Raw genomic sequence first — 23,094 nt, 5'->3', positions numbered from 1 at the left:
TGTGGGATACAAATGCAGCAAATAAATTATTTATGAAAGCAGTCTTATGTGAAATTCTAGTTCAAATACAGTCTTATCCACTCACATTGACATAGAAGGAGGAAAAGACTTCAGTGACTGAGTTCGCTCAGTAATTGCCAAATAGCCTCACACATCCTTAATCTAAAAAAAAAAAACCCTCCCCTCATTTAATTTAAAGGTGAGACCTTTTTTCTTTGAATCCTTTTTTTTTCTTTATACTCAATAATATAGAGCTCAAAAGCTCAATTCAAATACAATGTCCACAAAACTACATGTTATTCAGTCCAAGAGGTTTTCAGTGCAATACAAATGCAGTGCAAACTTTTCTCAACAGTTATCTTTGAAGCTGTTCTCATCTGTTCAACAGAACCACTCATTTCACAGGATGCTTCATTAGGAGCTGCTTCAAAAAAATTGCTGTTTGCACCAGCCTCTCCAATAGAGCTGATTCTGTGCTTGTAAACCTCTCTCATGTATAATCATCGTGGATATCCCCTTTCTGTTTTGATGTACTGCAGTATTGGACATCCATTTTCTGGCTTTGCAAAATTTGGATTTGGACGTTACAAGTACATGGACATCCATTTGGGCTGTTTGAGACATCCATATACTTCAAAAATAAGCACCACAGTTGAATGTGTCTTTGTAAAATAGCCTACAAATAGGTGCTTTCTTGCCTCTCAACTAGGTGACTCTTTTTTTTTTTTTTTTTTTAAATTACCCTCATGAAGGGCAATCCTATAAACTAGGCAGTAACATTTATATGGTCATTGCACACATAAATATTTAGAATACATGCACATATGTGCATACACAGGCATATATATTCTAGTACACCATGTAAGCACTATTCTCTGAAGACAAGCAGGCTGCTTGTTCTCACATCTGGGTGATGTCCACGGCAGCCCCCTCCAACCGGAAGAGTTTCACAGCAAACTCAAAAAGTCTTGTGGGAGGCCCCACGCGTGAGGCACGCCCACCGCGTATGCATGGCCATCTTCCTGCCCGTGCGCGACCGCTCCCGCTCAGTTTTTCATTTTCCACGGTGGAGAGAGACTGCATTGCGTCCCTCTCCTCTCATCCCTCGGAAACCATCTGGCGATTCATTCGCTTTTTCTCTTGTTTAGTGGCGCCGTCCGTGCTTTCTTTTTCTCTTCTTTTTGTTTTCAAAAAAAAAAAAAAAACCTTTTCCTGTAGTGTACTAGCTTTGGCCGCGCGTCTGCGTTCTTTCCCTTTTGTGGCCCTTTTTGCCGCGACCATCGACGATTTTGACATCGCCGCCGCGATTTTTCCGTTGATGACATCGAGGATTCCCAGCGGCTTCAAGAAGTGTGGTCGGTGCGGCTGGGCAGTCTCGCTTTCCAACACCCACGCTTGGTGCCTTCAATGCTTCGGGCCTGAGCATAACCCCAAAGCGTGCAAATTGTGTCTTAGCTTAAAAAAACGGACACAGGTGGCGAGACAAGCTCAGCGGGATCGTCTTTTTGGAGCTTGGCCCAGCTCTTCGGTGTCAACGTCGACAGCATTGGCACCAGTGGCGTCGACTTCAGCACCGGATATGGCATCGACCTCAGGAGAGCAGGTACCACAGGCCCGACGACCACCTCTCGCTGGGAGCAGTGAGCAGTCGAGTGGGCCTCCACCTGCCTCAACAGTTGCTGCTGTGCAGGCCCATCGGGACCGACCCTTTTCGGACCCAACCCCGAGGAGGCATGTGGATTCCACGTCCTCGTCGGTACCGCGGAGCGCCGATGACGTGCATCGAAAGAAACAAGCTAAGAAGCATTGTCATCGGTTGCCCCCTTCTCACGGTACCGGGAGCTCCGGGGCATGGAGGGATTCGGCACCCGAGAAGCGTCGACGCCGGGAGGACCGCTCCCCCTCCATCCAGGACGTGTTGATGCGTCAGTCGTCGGGCAGTCTGGTACCACCTCCTGGCCCCATGCAGATTCTATCTCCGACTCCTGCACCGGCCCCTCAGCCTTTCCCGACAGAGACTCTGGACGAGCGCCTCTGGGCCATTCTTCCAGGTATCCTGGAAGGGCTGCTGCACCAGTCTCTCCCGGTGCTGGGGGTGCTTGCGCCCTCGGCACCGATGATGGAAGCACCGGCTGGCTCTGGCCCTGTGATGCGTTCACCAACACCGGTACCACTTGCGGCATCGGTCTCGGCCACCACTCAGGTGGAATCTCCGTAGACGTCAATGGAGGGAGCTTTGTCCCCGCCGGCGCGGGAGTCCACCTCTCGACATCATCATCGAGGATTTGGTTCCTCTGAGTTGAGATGGGCCCGGTTTCAGACTGAAGTCAGGGAGCTCATGTCCAACACCGAGGAGGAGGCCTCGTGGAGGGAGGAGGAGGACCCCAGGTATTTCTCTTCCGAGGAGTCCTGTGGTCTTCCCTGTGACCCCACTCCTTCACCAGAAGGGAAGCTTTCGCCATCGGAGAGCCTTTCCTTTGCCTCCTTTGTTAGGGATATGTCTGTGAGCATTCCCTTCCCCGTGGTTACTGTGGATGAGCCGAGGACTGAGATGCTCGAGGTCCTCGACTATCCATCAATCACCACCTAGAAAGTCCTCCACGGTACCGTTGCACAATGTCCTAAAGGAGACTCTGCTTCAGAACTGGCTGAAGCCCTCATCTAACCCCACCATCCCGAAGAAAGCGGAGTCCCAGTATAGGATCCACAGCGACCCAGAGTTGATGAGGACTCAGTTGCCACACGACTCCGCAGTGGTGGATTCTGCACTCAAGAGAGCCAAGAGTTCGAGGGATACCGCCTCTGCGCCCCCGGGGCGTGAGTCTCGCACTCTGGACTCTTTTGGGAGGAAGGCCTATCATTCCTCCATGCTCGTGACCAAGATCCAGTGTTACCAGCTGTACACGAGCATTCACATGCGGAATAATGTGAGGCAACTGGCGGACTTGGTTGACAAGCTTCCTCCAGAGCAGTCCAGGCCTTTTCAGGAGGTGGTCAGGCAGCTGAAGGCGTGTCGCTAATTCCTGTCCAGGGGTATTTATGACACTTGTGATGTTGCATCCAGATCCGCTGCCCAAGGTATAGTGATGCGCAGACTCTCATGGCTGCGCACCTCTGACCTGGAGAACGGGACCCAGCAGCGGCTGGCGGATGTCCCTTGCCAGGGGGATAATATTTTTGGCGAGAAAGTTGAGCAGTTGGTTGAACAGCTTCACCAGCGGGAAACCGCCCTCGACAACCACTCCCACCGGGCGCCTTCAGCATCTACCTCTAAAGGTAGACGATTTTTCAGGGGAAAGAAGACTGCTTCTTACGCTTATGCTAGGCGTAGGTACAATTCTCCTTCCCGTCAGCCTTCCCAGGCTCAGCCCCAGCGCGCTTGTTCGTGTCAACAGCGTGCGACCAAGCAGGCCCCTGCAGCTCCCCAGCAGAAGCAAGGGATGTGCTTTTGACTGGATCCGGGAGAGCATAGCCGCCATAAAAGTGCCTCTGCCGGATGATCTACCGGTCGGGAGGAGGTTACAATTTTTTCACCAGAGGTGGCCTCTCGTAACCTCTGACCAGTGGGTTCTCCAAATAGTGTGGTGTGGGTACGCCCTCAATTTGATCTCCATTCCGCCAAATTGTCCACCAGGAGCTCAGTCTTTCAGCTCTCGCCACAGGCAGGTACTTGCAGAAGAACTCTCTGCCCTTCTCAGCGCCAATACGGTTGAGCCCGTACCACTCGGGCAAGAAGGGCTGGGATTCTATTCCATGTACTTCCTTGTGGAAAAGAAAACAGGGGGGATGCATCCCATCCTAGACCTGAGGAGCCTGAACAAATGCTTTCCCTGGTTACCCTTCTTCCCCTGATTCAGAAAAACGACTGGCTATGCTCCCTGGATTTAAAGGATGCTTATACTCGCATCCCGATACTGCCAGCTCACAGACAGTATCTGCGATTCCGTCTGGGAACACAGCATTTCCAGTATTGTGTGCTGCCCTTTGGGCACAGTATTCTGTGCCACGGGTGTTCACAAAATGCCTGGTGGTGGTTGTGGCGTCGCTGCGCAAGCTGGGGGTGCATGTGTTCCCTTATCTCGACGATTGGCTGGTGAAAAGCACTTCGGAGGCAGGAGCTCTTCAGTCCATTCAGGTGACTATTCAACGTCTGGAACTTCTGGGGTTTGTGATAAATTACCCAAAGTCCCATCTCTGCCCAGTCCAGTCACTTGAATTCATTGGAGCTCTGCTGAATTCACAGACGGCTCTTGCCTATCTCCCCGAGGCGAGAGCGCAGAATCTTCTGTCCCTCGCCTCCCGGGCAAGAGCGTCCCAGCAGATCACAGCTTGGCAGATGTTGAGACTCCTGGGCCATATGGCCTCTACAGTCCATGTGACTCCCATGGCTCGTCTTCACATGAGATCAGCTCAATGGACCCTAGCTTCCCAGTGGTATCAGGCTGCCTGGAATCTAGAGGATGCAATTCGACTGCCCACCGGTTTCTGCAATTCACTCCACTGGTGGACAATTCGGTCCAATTTGACGTTGGGACGTCTTTTCCAAATTCCTCAGCCGCAAAAAGTGCTGACGACGGATGCATCTCTCCTGGGGTGGGGAGCCCATGTCGATGGGCTTCACACTCAAGGACTGTGGTCCTCCAGGAATCAGGTCTTCAGATCAACCTCCTGGAGTTGAGTGCGGTCTGGAATGCGCTCAAGGCTTTCAGAGATCGGCTGTCCTTTCAAGTTATCCAAATTTGGACAGACAATCAGTTTGCGATGTATTACATCAACAAGCAGGGGGCACCGGATCTCGCCCCTTGTGTCAGGAAGCCGTCGGGATGTGGTGCTGGGCTCGCCGGCACGGCATGCTTCTCCAGGCCAATTACCTGGCTGGCGTAAACAACAGTCTGGCCAACAGGCTGAGCAGACTTATGCAACCACACGAGTGGTCGCTCAAATCGAGTGTGGTACACAAGATCTTCCGAGAGTGGGGCACCCCCTCGGTGGATCTTTTCGCCACGCAGACCAATCACAAGCTGCCTCAGTTCTGTTCCAGGCTACAGGCCCACGACAGGCTAGCGTCGGACGCCTTCCTCCTGCATTGGGGGACCGGCCTTCTGTATGCGTATCCTCCCATACCTTTGGTGGGGAAGACTTTACTGAAACTCAAGCAAGACCGCGGCACCATGATTCTGATTGCGCCCTTTTGGCCCCGTCAGATCTGGTTCCCTTTTCTTCTGGAGTTGTCTTCCGAAGAACCGTGGAGATTGGAGTGTTTTCCAACCCTCATCACTCAGAACGAGGGGGCGCTTCTGCGTCCCAACCTCCAGTCTCTGGCCCTCATGGCCTGGATGTTGATGGCATAGATTTCGCCGCCTTGGGTCTTTCTGAGGGTGTCTCCCGAGTCTTGCTTGCTTCCAGGAAATATTCCACTAAGAAGAGTTACTTTTTCAAGTGGAGGAGGTTTGCCGTCTGGTGTGACAGCAAGGCCTTAGATCCTCACTCTTGTCCTACACAGATCCTGCTTGACTACCTTCTACACTTATCAGAGTCTGGTCTCAAAACCAACTCAGTAAGGAACCATCTTAGTGCAATTAATGCTTACCATTTCTGTGTAGAGGGTAAGCCTATCTCTGGACAGCCTTTAGTCGTTCGATTCATGAGAGGTTTGCTTTTGTCAAAGACTCCTGTCAAGCCTCCTACAGTGTCATGGGATCTCAACGTCGTCCTTACCCAGCTGATGAAACCTCCTTTTGAGCCACTGGATTCTTGCCATCTGAAGTACTTGACCTGGAAGGTCATTTTCTTGGTGGCAGTTACTTCAGCTCGCAGGGTCAGTGAGCTTCAAGCCTTGGTAGCCCATGCTCCCTGTACCAAAATCCATCATGACAGAGTAGTCCTCCGCACTCATCCTAAGTTCATGCCGAAGGTGGTGTCTGAGTTCCAACTGAACCAGTCAATTGTCTTGCCAGCATTCTTTACCCATCCGCATACCTGCCCTGCTGAACGTCAGTTGCACACATTGGACTGCAAGAGAGCATTGGCCTTCTACCTGGAGCAGACAAGCCCCCACAGACAGTCCGCCCAAATGTTTGTTTCTTTTGACCCCAATAGGAAGGGAGTTACTGTCGGGAAACGCACTATCTCCAGTTGGCTAGCAGATTGCATTTCCTTGACTTATGCCCAAGCTGGGCTGACTCTTGAGGGTCATGTCACGGCTCATAGTGTTAGAGCCATGGCAGCGTCAGTGGCCCACTTGAAGTCAGCCACTATTGAAGAGATTTGCAAGACTGCGACGTGGTCATCAGTCCACACATTCACATCTCATTACTGCCTCCAGCAGGATACCCGACGCGAGAGTCGGTTTGGGCAGTCGGTGCTGCAAATCTGTTCGGGGTTTAGAATCCAACTCCACCCCCCCTAGACCCAGTTTTATTCTGTTCAGGCTGCACTCTCAGTTAGTTGTTCTTCGTAGGTCAATTTTTGTTATGTCCTCGCCGTTGCGAGGCCCAATTGACCCTCTTTTGTTGTTTGAGTGAGCCTGGGAGTTAGGGATACCCCAGATGTGAGAACAAGCAGCCTGCTTGTCCTCGGAGAAAGCGAAAGATACATACCTGTAGCAGGTATTCTCCGTGGACAGCAGGCTGATTGTTCTCACCAACCCTCCCTCCTCCCCTTTGGAGTTGTTATTTTCTTATTTCTTTGCTCTTCCATTTAACTGAGCGGGAGCGGTCGCGCACGGGCGGGAAGACGGCCGCGCATGGCGGTGGGCGTGCCCCGCGCAGGACCTCCTGCGAGACTTTTTGAGTTTGCTGTGAAACTCTTCCGGTTGGAGGGGGCTGCCATGGACGTCACCCAGACGTGAGAACAATCAGCCTGCTGTCCTCGGAGAATACCTGCTACAGGTATGTATCTTTCGCTTTCTGTAAGTACTTGACTATCTTGCATGACACATATTTGCAAAGGGGCAAAGCATGAGTAGAGCATAGGCATGGCTCCCACTTATGAGTGTAACTTGCAGGATATTGTAAGTTATGCAAGTCCCTGCCACATTTAGGCAGCCATATTTATGCCCGCTCTATGGCTGGTATAAGTATGGCTGCCTAAACGCTAGACCAGTGGTTCCCAAACCTGTCCTGGGGGAAACCCAGCTTGTCAGGTTTTCAGAATATCTACAGTGATTGCACTGCAATTCAGATTTCTCTAATGCATATTCAGTGTGGATATCTAGAAAGCCTGACTGGCTGGAATTCCCTCAAAGAGAGAACGAACAGGAAGATAAAGAAGAACAATCCTCCACAGAATCAAAGAATATCAGACACAATGAAGGTGATGAATGACAATAAAACAGAATACCAAGGTGTAAAGGCAAACTTTAATTGATTGGCAGAATCGAGAATCAACATCATCCGTATTTCAGCCTCATGGCCTTCCTTAGGAGTCTCTTTGAAGCCATCACGGCACCGCTGGAAAACAGCACCGTTGCACTAAACACACAGGAATATTAAAAAATGATGCTGTATACTCAACATACATAAACACGAAGTGGGGCGTCAGTAACCAAAGATTTTGTAGCTGGCGCGTTGAGAAGTGTATGATGTTTCTTTGGTTACTGACACCCACTTCATGTTTGTTTGTATATGTTGAGTATACGACGTCATTTCTGAATATTTCTGTGTGTTTAGTGCAACGGTGCTGTTTTGCCGCAGTGCCATGATAGTTTCAAAGAGACTCCTGTGGAAGGCCTTTTGGCTGAAACACGCTTCGTGTTGAGTCTTGATTCTGCCAATCAATTAAAGTTTGTCTTTACACCTTGATATTCTTTTTTTTTTTTCGTTATTCGTCACCTTCGCTGTGTCTGGTATTCTGGAATTCCCTCAAGACAGATTTGAGAACCACTGTGTTAGAGACACAGATACTGGGTTACACTAGTATTTTACAGTGGAACTTGGAGACTAGGCTCTGTTATAGCAAGGCTACTCAATTATGGTCCTCGAGGTCCACAGGTAGGCCAGGTTTTCAGGTTATCCACAATGAATATGCATGAGAGAGATTTGCATGCACCACCTCCCTGGTAAACAAATCTCTCTCATACATATTCATTGTGGATATCCTGAAACCTTGGCCTGCCTTTGGATCTTGAGGACCGGAATTGAGTAGCCCTGCGTTACAGGCTCTTACCACCTACTTTCAGGGCACCTAAGTGAAGGTACCCGGTTATCTTCCCTATCCCAATACAACATATCTTCCCTATCCCAATACTACTTTTGTTCCTTTCCCGTACCGGATTTGGCGAATGCCTTCACAACATTATGTAAGCCACATTGAGCCTGCAAATATGTGGGAAAATGTGGGATACAAATGTAACAAATAAAATAAATAAATAGAAGTGCTGTCATAGAGGGCAATTCAATAATGTGCAGTAAAAATGACACCCTCAAAATCTAGACACTAATATGGTATTCTGTGACAGCAAATTTGTGTGCTTAATGTGTTATAGAATACTAGTAAAAAAAAGACCCGTTTCTGACAAAAATGAAACGGACGCTAGCAAGGTTTTCCTCGGCTTCCTTCAGCCACCCATGTCCAGCGACCCTCCTCTCCCCCTGCGCCCACTGCAGCCACCCATGTCCAGCAAACATCCTCTCTCCCCTTCCCCCCCTTCTGCCACCCATGTCCAGTGACCCTCCTCTCTCCCCTGCCCCCCCTCCAACCACCCATGTCCAGCGACCCCGTGCCCCCCCTGCAGCCACCCATGACCAGCGATCCTCCTCTCTCCCCTGCCCCCCCCCCTAGCCACCCATGTCCAGCGACCCTCCTCTCTCCCTTGCCCCCCCTCCAGCCACCCATGTCCAGCGACCCTCCTCTGGACATGAATCAGCTGTGAGGCATGTTTTTTTCCCCCCGGGTTCTGAAGTTGACATCATAATGGCTACGGTGATGTAAGCCTGATCTACGGAGCCTAGCAGACCAACTCGGAATGAGCCACGGTCTCAGGCAGCAAGTCAGAACGTTGGAGGTGAGAAATATTATATAGGACTAGCATAAATCAGTAATTAGGCACTACCACTTAATGCCAGCTCTGTGACGGGTGTTAATGTGAATGCCTAAATGCAGCACTTAGAGGCGTATTTTCAAAGCACTTAGACTTACAAAGTTACATGGGAACCTATGGAACTTTGTAAGTCTAAGTGCTTTGAAAATGAGCCCCTGTGACACGTAACTGACAGTATTCAATAAGCACGTGCTGAAATATAACACTGTGAATTCCCCCTCTGTAGTTATGTGCTAGAACTCTTAGGTACCCAGTTATAAAATAGTGCCAAGTTTATTTATTTATTTATTACACTGGTACCCCACGCTTTCCCACACACAGCAAGTTCAATGCAGCTTACATAGTAAATAGAAGTATAAAGTATTATAAGGAGACTATTACAAACTGAAATACATAGTAATAGTAAGGTTTAAGATTCTGTGAATTGAACATGGAAAGGTAAACAAGGCAAAATAGACAACAGGAAAGAGATTAGGAGGGGTATGGTGTAGGGAAGATGGAGACGAGAAGACTGGGGATGAGTATAAGGATGACTGGGAGACATGGTTTAAGGTATTATCATCTTCAGAGCAGGAGTTGTGTGGATGGGCTATAATGTTAAGTTGGGTCGTTAGGGTAAGCTTGCTTGAAGAGATGTGTCTTTAACATTTTTCTGAAGGGTAGATAATCGTTAATTGTTCGGATGGATCTTGGTAAAGTTGGGCACCTAACTGCCATATTTTCCCCATTTTGGCACTTAATTTCCGTTAACTTCTGTTTGTGCGCCAAATGTTAGGTGCCTAACTTATGTAACTATATAGAACTACCTCAATACTGTATAAATAGAAAAAAATTGAAGACCATAGTGACTGTACCCAGCAGTGATAGTCCTGTGAAGATCCTTGCAAGGGCAATGGAGAAATCAGCCATTAAATTAAAATGAAACCAAGAATAACTTCTATAGATTTGTAGGCCTCTCTAGTGGTGGCTAATTTGAGGATTTAGTCATCAACGTCAGGAAAAATCTGAATTGAAATGGTGTTTATGTGGAAGATAGCTAAGAAAAATCATTGCTTTCTAAACAGGGGTGTAACAAGATACCCAATTTTGGGTGGGCCTGAGCCCAAAGTGGGTGGGCACAACAACCCTGCCCCCCCTCCAGGCAATCAGGGATCACTTAACTCCACTCCCCCTCCCCCAGTATACCTTTAAATCCTTTAGGTCTTCACTGGCAGTGAGTAGCAACTAATTCCCTGTGCTCATGCTGGCTCCAAGCCTTCACTTTGATGCAATTTCCTGGTCCCATGAACAGGAAGTTGCATCATAGGGAAGTCTCGCCCAGCTTGAGAAGGGGGAATCTGGTGCTGCTGGCAAAGAACTATAGGATTTAAAGGTACTGGGGAGGGAAAGGAGGAGCAGAGTTAAGTGACCCCCCCCCCCCCCAAATCTCATGGAGGGAGAGATGTTGGGAGTCTTCAGCTAGCCACATCGCTGCCATGCCACTGCTGGGTGAGCCTGAGCCCATAGAGGGTGGACCTGGGGCTACACCACTAAAAGAATATTGTTGCCCTCAGGTTCACCAAAGAGCATGTTCAAGATCCACAAGACTTCTAAAACAATTGACTCTGAATACCTGTAGATGAGTTAAAATTTTAGCTTTTCTTCTGAAAACAAAATGCAGCCTTCTAACTGTCAAGCATGATGGTGGAGGTATCATGGTGTGGCACTGATTGGCTACCTCAGAATCCGGACAACTTTCCATCATTGATGGAATATGACTAGAATGTGTAATCTAAATCTTAGGATGCTCTTAGGAGCTAGAATAAGTGTTCCCATAACCAGAGATGATCTTAAGCCAAGATCACATTCCTATACATATTTTCAGCTTTTCAGTGTAGTTTTATTCTGGTTAGCTCCAACCATATTTAGTTGTGTGGCATTATTTCAACCTACTGCTCTCACTCTCTGCACAAGTTATATACTTAGTTTACCACAATTGGTGATCTTATATTTGGCTTAAGGAGAAATAAAATTAAATAAAGTTCCTTCTTCCTTTACGCTAAAAATAAAGGTGGAGGATCAGATTTGTCCTACATTGATTTCAAGCTTTCATGAACATTAAGAATCAGTGTTTAATTATTGGAGGAGCTGAATTATATACACTGTGAAGAATTATATTTTTATATTGTTTTGATTGCTAACGGCTCTGATATTCTGTGAAGGAAGTATAGAAAGTTCTTGATAACATACTTGATGCTGTTATCTCAAAACTGTGATTTTATTTCATCCTTTTCATAGGTCTACATAACACAAGACTGTTAGCTTTTTATGGAGCCATTGACCCTAGAGTGAAATATCTGTGTGTACACAATGAAAGGTTTTTACAAAGGTAATTCAGCATAATACATTTTTAATATAAATGTGGTCTGTTCAGTTTTTCTGAGTTCTGGGGAGGAAACTAGCAGAAATTATGTGAACATACTGAGATATTTTGAAGGCCATGGAGATGAAAGTTTCAGTAATCAAATGGGAGAATAAATTCTGAATGTGAATTACAAAATCAAGAAAGTGATGGTATTGTAAATAAGGTGTAAAAAAAAAGTAAATGTACATTAGATATGTGAAAGCTAAAGAGAGTTCCTGTATTAAGGGTGATATCAAGGTTAAGAACATGAGGCACATGTGAGGTCAGAATAATTAAAGAAAGGATTTCAAACTACAGATTACAAGGGACATTGTTTCTAGGAGGCAGCCTCCTAAATGCAGCTTGTTTCAGAAAATTAAGAGGACCTGCTCTGGACTTGGGTTTTGAACATATGCACTAGAATCTGTGCAATCAGGCTGAAAATAGTTTTAGTTTTCAAAATTCTTTGTACTTTCATATATAGTTCTTCTGCCACTGCAAGCCATTATGTTTAACAGTGTTGCAATTATGGAATTTGGATTTAGCTCATACCTTTCTCAGTAGCTGAAGGTGAGTTGTACTCTGGCATAGTCAGTATCTTCTTGTCACTAGAGTACTTGAGGCAATGGAGGATTACATGAATTGCCCAAGATAACGAAGAGCAGCAGTTAGATTAATGATATATGCTCAATCCAGTAAACTCATTACTGTGAGAATTTTATTTCGTAATATTTTGTATACCTTCAATATTTATTCATTTTCAAGGACCCAATATAAAGAAAGCAAATAAAATGCTTAATTGTAATTAATTATTCTGAACATGATAAAATATATATCTATATACATATCTATATTCTGTGTATATATATTTCTCCGAGGACAAGCAAGCTGCTTGTTCAGTCACAACTGGGTGACGTCCGTGGCAGCCCCACCAACCGGAAGAAGCTTCGCGGGAGGTCCGCATGCAGGGCACAGCCCACCGCGCATGTGCGGCCGTCTTCCCGCCCGTGCGCGACCGTTCCCGCCAGTCCTTGTTTTTTTCCGCGCTGGAGAGAGTCGTGCGTCGCCGCTCTCTCTTGTCAGCCCCGGAAAAACCGTCGCATTGTTCGCGAATTCTTATTTTTGTTTCTGGTTCCCCGCGCCGTGTCCGGACCTTTCTGTTCTTGTTAAAAAAAAAAAAAGAGTGAACGCGCTTTGATTTTTTCCCTCGTTTCTAGCTGGGGCGTCGCGTTGGGGCCTTTGGCCTCGGCGGGGTCGATTTATTTTTCGAGGTGTGATTTACCGCCACCATCGACGACTTAATTCGCCGACACGATTTTCCATCGATGTCCTCGAAGGGTCCCGAGTGGATTTTAAGAAGTGTGGTCGGTGCGGCCGGCCTATCTCGCAGACCGACACCCACGCTTGGTGCCTCCAGTGCTCGGGCCGGAGCACAATATCAAGTCGTGTTCTTTTGTGTCTGGTCTCCGGAAAACGGACTCAGGTTGCGAGGCAAGTTCTTCGGGACCGTCTTTTGGAACTACGCCAGCCCCTCGACTTCGACCTCGACGCATCAGTATCAACGGCCGGTTCTTCGGTACAGGTATCGATGTCCGCGAAATCGGCACCGATGGCATCGACCCCAGGGACACAGGTCCCCATCGGCCCGCCGGTCCTCCCGGTGAGGTAGGGGTGAGAAGGCCGCGTGGGCAATCGGCCCCGTCACTCCCTCTGCCCATGCCCTCGGGACCGAACCCTGTCTGACCCGTCCCCATCGAGACCGAGGGGGATCGACCCTCCTCCTCCTCCGTTCCACCGTGCGCCGATGACGTCACCGCAAAAAGCAAAAAAGCCCGTCATCGGTCCCCATCGTGCGCCCGGCTCTCGGTGCCGGCGAGGATCCGACGCCGAAGCATCCGCGTCGAGAGGAGAGGTCCCCCTCGGTAGTGGAGGTACCGACGCGTCAGGGGTCCCAGCACTTCGGTGCAAGTCTCCTGGACCCGAGCAGCTTCCGGCACCGACCACCTCTACCGGCCCCCCCGTCTTTCCCGACAGCGGCCTGGACGAGTGCCTCCGAGCCATCCTTCCGGGGATCCTGGAAGGGTTTGATGCGCCAGGCTGTGCCGGCGCTGAGGCCTTCGACGCCGCCGCCGCTTGTGGCGCCGGTCTCGACCGCCACGCAGGTGGAGTCCCCGTCGACGTCGATGGAGGGAGCTTCGTCCCCGCCGGCGCGGGAGTCCACCGCTCGACGACACCGAGGCCTCGGTGCCTCGACGTCGAGCCGGGCCCGGTTAAGGACTCAGCTACATGAGCTTATGTCCGATACCGAGGAAGAGGCCTCGTGGGGGGAAGAGGAGGACCCCAGATATTTCTCCTCAGAGGAGTCTGTGGGCCTTCCCTCTGACCCCACACCTTCACCAGAGAGGAAGCTCTCACCTCCTGAGAGCCTCTCCTTTGCCTCCTTTGTAATTTGCATTCCCTTCCCCGTGGTCTCTGTGGATGAGCCGAGGGCTGAGAGGCTCGAGGTCCTCGACTATCCATCACCACCTAGAGAGTCCTCCACGGTGCCGTTGCACAATGTCCTCAAAGAGACACTGCTTCGGAACTGGATGAGACCATTTTCCCACCATTCCCAAGAAAGCAGAGTCCCAGTACAGAATCCACTCGGACCCAGAGTTAATGCGGCCCCAATTGCCCCATGACTCGGCGGTCGTGGATTCTGCTCTCAAGAGGGCACGGAGTTTGAGGGATACCGCCTCGGCACCCCCAGGGCGGGAGTCTCGCACTCTGGACTTGTTTGGGAGGAAGGCCTACCAATCTTCCATGCTCGTGACCCGCATCCAATCTTACCAGCTCTACACGAGCATCCACATGCGGAACACTGTGAAGCAACTGGCGGACCTGGTTGATAAGCTCCCGCCGGAGCAGTCCAGGCCTTATCAGGAGGTGGTCAGGCAGCTGAAGGCGTGCAGAAAGTTCCTGTCCAGGGGTATCTATGACACCTGTGACGTGGCATCTCGTGCTGCGGCCCAAGGTATAGTGATGCGCAGGCTCTCATGGCTGCGTGCCTCTGACCTGGACAACCGCACCCAGCAGAGACTGGCCGACGTCCCTTGCCGGGGGGATAATATTTTTGGCGAGAAGGTCGAGCAGCTGGTGGACCAACTGCATCAGCGGGAAACCGCCCTCGACAAGCTCTCCCACCGGGCGCCTTCAGCATCCACCTCAGCAGGTGGACGTTTTTCCCGGGCCCAGCAGGCTGCGCCCTATGCTTTTGCCAAGCGTAGGTACACCCAGCCGGCCCGAAGGCCTCGACAGGCACAGGACAGCCCACGCACTCGTTCCTCGTCACAGCGTGCGCCTAAGCAGCCCTGCTGTGCCTCCACAGCAAAAGCCGGGGACGGGCTTTTGACTGGATCCACGGGAACATAGCCGCCCTCAAAGTGTCCGTGCCGGACGATCTGCCGGTCGGAGGGAGGTTAAAAGTTTTTCACCAAAGGTGGCCTCTCATAACCTCCGACCAGTGGGTTCTCCAAATAGTGTGGTGCGGATACGCCCTAAATTTGGCCTCCCTTCCACCAAATTGTCCTCCGGGAGCTCAATCCTTCAGCTCCCATCACAAGCAGGTACTGCAGAGGAACTCTCCGCCCTTCTCAGCGCCAATGCGGTCGAGCCCGTACCACCCGGGCAGGAAGGGCAGGGATTCTATTCCAGGTACTTCCTTGTGGAAAAGAAAACATCCTAGACCTGAGAGGCCTGAACAAATTCCTGGTCAAAGAAAAGTTCAGGATGCTTTCCTTGGGCACCCTTCTGCCAATGATTCAGAAAAACGAATGGCTATGTTCCCTGGATTTAAAGGACGCATACACTCACATCCCGATACTGCCAGCTCACAGACAGTATCTCAGATTCCGCCTGGGCGCACGGCACTTTCAGTATTGTGTGCTGCCCTTTGGGCTCGCCTCTGCCCCACGGGTGTTTACAAAGTGCCTCGTGGTGGTGGCGGCGTATCTACGCAAGCTGGGAGTGCACGTGTTCCCATATCTCGACAATTGGCTGGTCAAGAACACCTTGGAGGCAGGAACCCTCCGGTCCATGCAGTGCACTATTCAACTCATGGAGCTGCTGGGGTTTGTGATAAATTACCCAAAGTCCCATCTCCAGCCAACCCAGTCTCTGGAATTCATAGGAGCTCTGCTGAATACCCAGACGGCTCAGGCCTTCCTTCCCGAAGCGAGGGCCAACAACCTCCTGTCCCTGGCTTCGCAGACCAGAGCGTCTCAGCAGGTCACAGCTCGGCAGATGTTGAGACTTCTGGGTCATATGGCCTCCACAGTCCATGTGACTCCCATGGCTCGTCTTCACATGAGATCTGCTCAATGGACCCTAGCTTCCCAGTGGTTCCAAGCCACCGGGAATCTAGAGGATGTCATCCGCCTCTCCACCAGTTGCCGCACTTCACTGCTCTGGTGGACCATTCGGACCAATTTGACCCTGAGACGTCCATTCCAAATTCCACAGCCCACGAAAGTGCTGACGACGGATGCATCTCGCCTGGGGTGGGGAGCTCATGTCGATGGGCTCCACACCCAGGGTCTGTGGTCCCTCCAGGAAAAGGATCGCAGATCAACCTCCTGGAGCTCCGAGCGATCTGGAACGCACTGAAGGCTTTCAGAGATCGGCTGTCCTGCCAAATTATCCAAATTCGGACAGACATCAGGTTGCAATGTTTACACCAACAAGCAGGGGGGCACCGGATCTCGCCCCTTGTGTCAGGAAGCCGTCGGGATGTGGCGTTGGGCTTGCCAGTTCGGCATGCTCCTCCAAGCCACATACCTGGCAGGTGTAAACAACAGTCTGGCCGACAGGCTGAGCAGAGTCATGCAACCGCACGAGTGGTCGCTTCATTTCAGAGTGGTACGCAAGATCTTCCGGAGTGGTGCACCCCCTCGGTGGACCTTTCGCTTCTCAGACCAACCACAGCTGCCTCTGTTCTGTTCCAGACTTCAGGCACACGGCAGGCTAGCGTCGAACGCCTTTCTCCTTCATTGGGGGACCGGCCTCCTGTATGCTTATCCCCCATACCTTTGGTGGGGAGAGACCTTACTGAAGCTCAAGCAAGACCACGGCACCATGAGTCTGATAGCGCCCTTTTGGCCCCGTCAGATCTGGTTCCCTCGTCTTCTGGAGTTGTCCTCCGGAAGAACAGTGGAGATTGAGTGTTTTCCGACTCTCATTTCGCAGAACGACGGAGCGTTGCTGCACCCCAACCTTCAGTCTCTGGCTCTCACGCTCTGGATGTTAGGGGCGTAGAACTTCAACTGCGTTGGGTCTGTCTGAGGTGTCTCCCGTGTCTTGCTTGCCTCTAGGAGGATTCCACTAAAAAGAGTGTTACTTTTTCAAGTGGTAGGGAGGTTTTGTCGTTTGGTGTGAGAGCAAGGCTCCTAGAACCGTCGTTCTTGCCCTGCACAGAACCTGCTTGAATACCTTCTGCACTTATCAGAGTCTGGCCTCAAGACCAATTCAGTAAGGAATCACCTTAGTGCGATTAGTGCTTACCATTATCATGTGGAAGGTAAAGCCATCTCTGGAGAGCCTTTAGTCGTTCGATTCATGAGAGGCTTGCTTTTGTCCAAAGCCCCCTATCAAGCCTCCTACAGTGTCATGGGATCTCAACGTCGTCCTCACCCAGCTGATGAAACCTCCTTTGAGCCACTGAATACCTGCCATCTGAAGTACTTGACCTGGAAGGTCATTTTTCTTGGTGGCAGTTACTTCAGCTCGTAGGGTCAGCTGAGCTTCAAGCCCTGGTAGCTCATGCTCCATATACCAAATTTCATCACAACAGAGTAGGTGCTCCGCACCCACCCAAAGTTCCTGCCGAAGGTGGTGTCGGAGATCCATCTTAACCAGTCAATTGTCTTGCCAACATTCTTCCCCAGGCCTCATACCCGCCCTGCTGAACGTCAGTTGCACACATTGGACTGCAAGAGAGCATTGGCCTTCTACTTGGAGCGGACACAGCCCCACAGACAGTCCGCCCAATTTGTTTGTTTTCTTTCGACCCTAACAGGCTAGGGGTCGCTGTCCGGGAAACGCACCATCTCCAATTGGCTAGCAGATTGCATTTCCTTCACTTACGCCCAGGCTGGGCTGGCTCTTGAGGGTCATGTCACGGCTCATAGTGTTAGAGCCATGGCAGCGTCAGTGGCCCACTTGAAGTTCACCACTATGAAGAGATTTGCAAGGCTGCGACTGTGGTCATTCCTGTCCACACATTCACATCACATTTACTGCCTCCAGCAGGATACCCGACGCGACAGTCGGTTCGGGCAGTCGGTGCTGCAGAATCTGTTTGGGGTTGTAAATCCAACTCCACCCTCCAGGACCCGCATTTATTCTGGTCAGCTGCACTCTCAGTTAGTTGTTCTTCGTAGGTCAATTTTCTGTTGTATCCTCGCCGTGCGAGGTTTCAATTGACCTGGGTTCTTGTTTTGAGTGAGCCTGAGAGCTAGGGATACCCCAGTTGTGAGAACAAGCAGCCTGCTTGTCCTCGGAGAAAGTGAATGATACATACCTGTAGAGGTGTTCTCCGAGGACAGCAGGCTGATTGTTCTCACCTTACCCTCCCTCCTCCCCTTTGGAGTTGCGTTTTCATCATTTTGCTTGTCATTCAACTGTCGGGAACGGTTGCGCACAGGCGGGAAGACGGCCGCAAAGCTTCTCCGGTTGGTGGGGCTGCCGCGGACATCACCCAGTTGTGAGAACAATCAGCCTGCTGTCCTCGGAGAACACCTGCTACAGGTATGTATCATTCACTATATATATATATCTACTATAATAAAACGCACCCTTGAACGTTCTGAGGACAAAGGTTCTGAACTCACAGCACAACGATAAAGGGGTTCGTAACTTCATGGTGGTGAGCCATCCCACTATCACTCTGTGCCCCGCTCTTGCGTCAAACGTCATGACGTCAAACAAACCCTTTAACGTTCTGCTGTGAGTTCAGAACCTTTGCACCAAGAACATTCAGGGAGCGCTTTAAAATAGTACAAGTCAACAAAAGAAACACAACCAAGCAGGGGGAGCAGTATTTCCCTACTCCTCCCCCAGGATGTGCAACACCCACCCCCCACCCCCCCCCCTCCCCACACCGCCCCCCACGACAAACCGCAAAAAAAAAAAATGCCCCGCTTCCACATGCTGCAGGTGCAACGCCCCCCCCCCCCCCCCCCTTCCAAGCCAACAACGAAAATTCTGGGAAAAAAATAAGCCCCGCAGCACAATCCACATGAAGCAACACCCACCCCTACCCACCCACTGACTCGTAGCTTTGCCACCGGGGAACCCGAAACCCACAAGAACACGTCCTGTGTTCAGACTCCGGCGTGATCGTCAGCATTATTAGCCTCTGCAGGCAGGGCTTCTGTGCATCACGCGGAGGAAGCGGAGACGGCACACAACAAACAACCCCTGAAAGCAGACTCCACTTCCTTCGATTTTTATCACACTACAATCCCCCCCCCCCCAAATGAAATATAAAACACACACACAACACTCTCACAACTGGCACCGCTCCATGAAACCCCAGCCCCCACCCCCCCACACACAATCAATCAATCATCTGGCAGCGGTTCAAGAACCCACCACCCAAAAAAAACCACACAAACACTTACTTACTCTCAGTTGGCCACAGTTCCTCAACGCACCCCCCACAACACTCACTCACACACACTCACTCTATCATCTGGCAGCGCTTCCTGAAATCCCCCCCCCCCACCCCCCCCCCCCCCCACACACACACACACACTCATTCATCTGGCAAACCCCCCACCACCCCACACACACTCACTCTCTCATCTGCCAGCGCTTCCTGAAAACCCTGCCCACACACTCACTCACTCACTCACTCACTCATCTAGCAGCCGTTCCTGCCCCTCCCCCCACACACACTCACTCACATTTGACAACACTTCCTCAATGCCCACCCCCCCCCCCCCCCAAAAAAAAAACACACACACACTCACTCTCTCATCTGGCAGCGCTTCCTGGAATCCCTACCCCCCCCCCCCCCCACACTCACTCATCTGGCAACCCCCCGCCCAACACACACACTCACTCACTCTCTCATCTGGCAGCGCTTCCTGAAACCCCTGCCCCCCCCACACACACACTCATACTCTCATTTTGCAACACTTCGTGAACCCCCCCCCCCCCCCCCAACACACACACACACTCACTCTCTCATCTGGCAGCGCTTCCTGAACCCCACCACACACATATTCACTCTCATGTGGAAACGCACAATAAACCCACCCTCACACACACACTCACTCACTCAACTGCCAGCGCTTCCATACCCCCCCCCCAAACCCCTCTTCTTCCCTGCTGAAACCCCAAACACACACCCCCCACACCCCTCCAACACACACACACACACACTCTCACTCTGGCTGCGCTTCCTGAACCCCCCCCCCCCCCCCTCCAAACACTCTCTCACATCTGGCAGCGGTTCCTGAAACCCCTGCCCCACCCACACACACACTCACTTACTAATCTGGCAGCCGTTCCTAAACCCCACACACACACACCTACTCACTCACTATCATTTGGCCCCACTACCCTCAACCTTCCCCCCTCCCCCCCCCACACACACACTCTCTCTCTTCTGCAAGTGCATCCTGAACCCACGCCCCCAAACACACACACACTCATCTGACAGTGCTTGATAAACCGCCCCACCCCCACACACACACTCACTCACTCATCTGGCAGCGCTTCCTGAAACCCCACACCCCTCTTCTTCAAAGCTGACACCCCAACACACCCCCCAAACACACACACACTCTCTCACATCTGGTAGCGCTTCCTGAAACCCCATACACACACACACACACACTCACTCACTATCTCATCTGGCAGCGCTTCCTGAACCCCCCCCCCACACACACACACACACACACTCAGTCTCAATCTCGCACACCAATTGCTTGGGTGCAGTGGCGGGAATCTCAAACACCAGAAAGATAGAGGGGGGGGGGGCTGACACCAGAGAGAGAGAGGGAGGGTGGTATCTCTGTCACACACACACTCTCTCACACTCTCTCTCTCACAGACAATATCTTTCTGTCTCTCTCTCACACACACTCTATGTCTCACAGTGGATCACATTCACTCTCTGTGTCACACAATCACTCACAATCGCTTGGTTTCATACACTCAGTCTCACAGAGCATCTGAGTATCACACACATTCTCTCACGCACACACTGAATCTGTGTGAAACACACTCACAATCATACTGTGTCTCACATACGCACTTGCACACACTCTCATTCTCACACATACACTCACACCCAGACTCTCTCTCTCTCTCTCACACACACACACACTCGCACTTTCACTCTCTCTCTCTCTCTCACACACACACTCACTCTCACATACACTCTCCCAAACATACACACTCCGAGGACAACCTTGCTAACGCCCGTTTCATATGTGTCAGAAACAGGCCTTTTTTACTAGTATATATATATATGTGTGTGTGTGTGTATATGTGTACCAGATGCTGATGGTTTGACTGCTTACAAGATATCTGCTTACCCAGGCTAATCAGATAACAGATGATTGATAACATTTTTGGTAAACAGAATGATTCTTTGTTAGTTGGATTGTATATTAGTGTTAAAGGAGATCTTGAAAAACAGAACATTTGTACTTTGATTACAAATTTGTATAGCTACTGCCTTCAACAACCGAGATGGTTACACTTTGTTTTTATGGTGGCTTTTCTTTAAAACATCTTAAAATGCTGATCATTATAGATTAAAAAATTATAATCCAGTCCTCAGGATACAGTTAGCTGGTCAGGTTTTAAAGATATCCACAGTGAATATGCATGAGATAGATTTGCATACTAAGGAGGCAGGTCATGCAAGTTTATCTTATGCATATTTATTGTGAGTATCCTGAAAGCATGACTGGCAAAATGTGTCCTGAGGACTGTGCTGAGAACTATTGCTATAGAGTAATTTTGAGTATTGCGTTGACTCTGAATAACATTTTGGTTGCCGTATCTCAAAAAAGAAGAGAAACCAGAATGATAAAGGGGGTGGAAACTCCTCTCATATGAGGAAAGGTTAAAGAGGTTAAGGCTCTTCAGCTTGGAAAAGAGACAGATGAGGGGAGACATGATTAAGGTCTACAAAATCCTGAGTGGTGTCGAACAAGTAGAAGTGAATCGATTCTTTGCTGCTTCCAAAAGTACAAAGACTAGGGGACACTCAAGTTATATGGAAATACTTTTAAAACAAATTGGAGGAAATATTTTTTCACTCAACAAATAGTTAAGCTCTGGAACTCTTTGCCAGAGAATGTAGTAACAGCGATTAACATATCTGGGTTTAAAAAAGGTTTGGACAGTTTCCTGGAGGAAAGTCCATCTGCTATTGAGACAGACATGGGGAAGCTACTGCCCTTGGATTAGTAGCATGGAACGTTGCTACTATTTGGGTTTCTGCCAGGTGCTTGTGACCTGTCTTGGCCACTGTGGGAAACAGAATACTGGACTAGATGGACCATTGGTCTGACCCAGAATGGCTACTCTTATGTTCTTATGATTGTTTAACAGTATGCATTTTCCCATATCTAAGCCAGAGATCTCTAGTTCTTGAAAAGGTAATCTTATGTGTCACAGTAATCTTGTTCAGGAGTTCCTTTAATCCACATCTATTGACTTGGGACAGCCTGATCAAGGTGATGTTTTTGTGGCCCCCCAAACATTTACTACTTTACAATAAAGAACCTGACAGTGCCCCAAGGACATTCATACATGTTGATATTTTTTCTAGTGTACCCTGAAACTGTAATTTTGAATAACTTTACCCAAGAGTTCTTTTGGCAGCTTTGTGTTTGGAATGTTTTAAAACTTTGTTTCAGATTCACTTCATATAGCCAAAGCAGTTTTATTCTTCATCCAGGAGTATTCAATTCAAATCACCCCAGCTATTTAACTTATTGTAGGCCTTGTTAAGAAATGTTCGGAAATAGAACTAATTTGAGTTTGCTATGGCAAAGAGTGTGATAACTTATACAATCAAGAATTTTGGTTTCTTATTCTTAATTACTTTTAGAATATTTCTGTAGTTTTTGTTGGAAATGTAGAGTATGTTATATAGATCAAGGAAATATATTCCTATTTTAATTCATTCGGAATTATATTAGGCAGCAGAACACAAAAAATGTGCAAGGCACTGTAGATGGAGCAATCCTATAAGAGGAGGAACTGGTGAAAAGCATGTGATTTTGCCAGACTAACTCCCCTGTTTGTTAAGCTGCTCGCTTGTCACAACTGTCAGGAATGGTGAGCCCTTGGACCAAAACTGGAGCTTTGACAGACAAATCACCGGGGCTGGCACAGGCAGGAATCAGAACAGACTGGACTGCTGCATTTCTTTAAAGGGGTAAACAAACATGTGGACAAAGGTGAGCCGGTTGATATTGTGTATCTAGATTTTCAGAAGGCGTTTGATAAAGTCCTCATGAAAGACTACAGAGGAAATTAGAGGGACATGGGATCAGAGGTAGTGTCTTACTGTGGATTAAAAACTGGTTGAAAGATAGGAAACAGAGAGTAGGGTTAAAACGTCAATATTCGCAATGGAGAAGGGTAGTTAGTGGAGTCCCTCAGG

At 49.5% G+C, this 23,094-nt stretch overlaps 1 protein-coding gene across 1 annotated transcript in view; it reads left to right on the top strand.

Moving 5' to 3' along the window:
• The window catches only part of TUT7 (terminal uridylyl transferase 7), a 242,055-nt gene that overhangs the window by 158,934 nt on the left and 60,027 nt on the right, over positions 1–23,094 (top strand). Inside the window, 3 exon segments of the mRNA XM_030193686.1 lie at positions 11,318–11,382; positions 12,019–12,027; positions 22,924–22,938. Of these exon segments, the coding sequence (XP_030049546.1) occupies positions 11,318–11,382; positions 12,019–12,027; positions 22,924–22,938 (89 nt within the window).

Source organism: Microcaecilia unicolor, chromosome 2 (genome assembly GCF_901765095.1).
Source record: "Microcaecilia unicolor chromosome 2, aMicUni1.1, whole genome shotgun sequence".
In the NCBI taxonomy this organism is placed as follows: Eukaryota; Metazoa; Chordata; class Amphibia; order Gymnophiona; family Siphonopidae; genus Microcaecilia; species Microcaecilia unicolor.
Note: the sequence above shows the minus strand (reverse complement) of the source record. Positions and strands in the feature narration are given on the sequence as shown.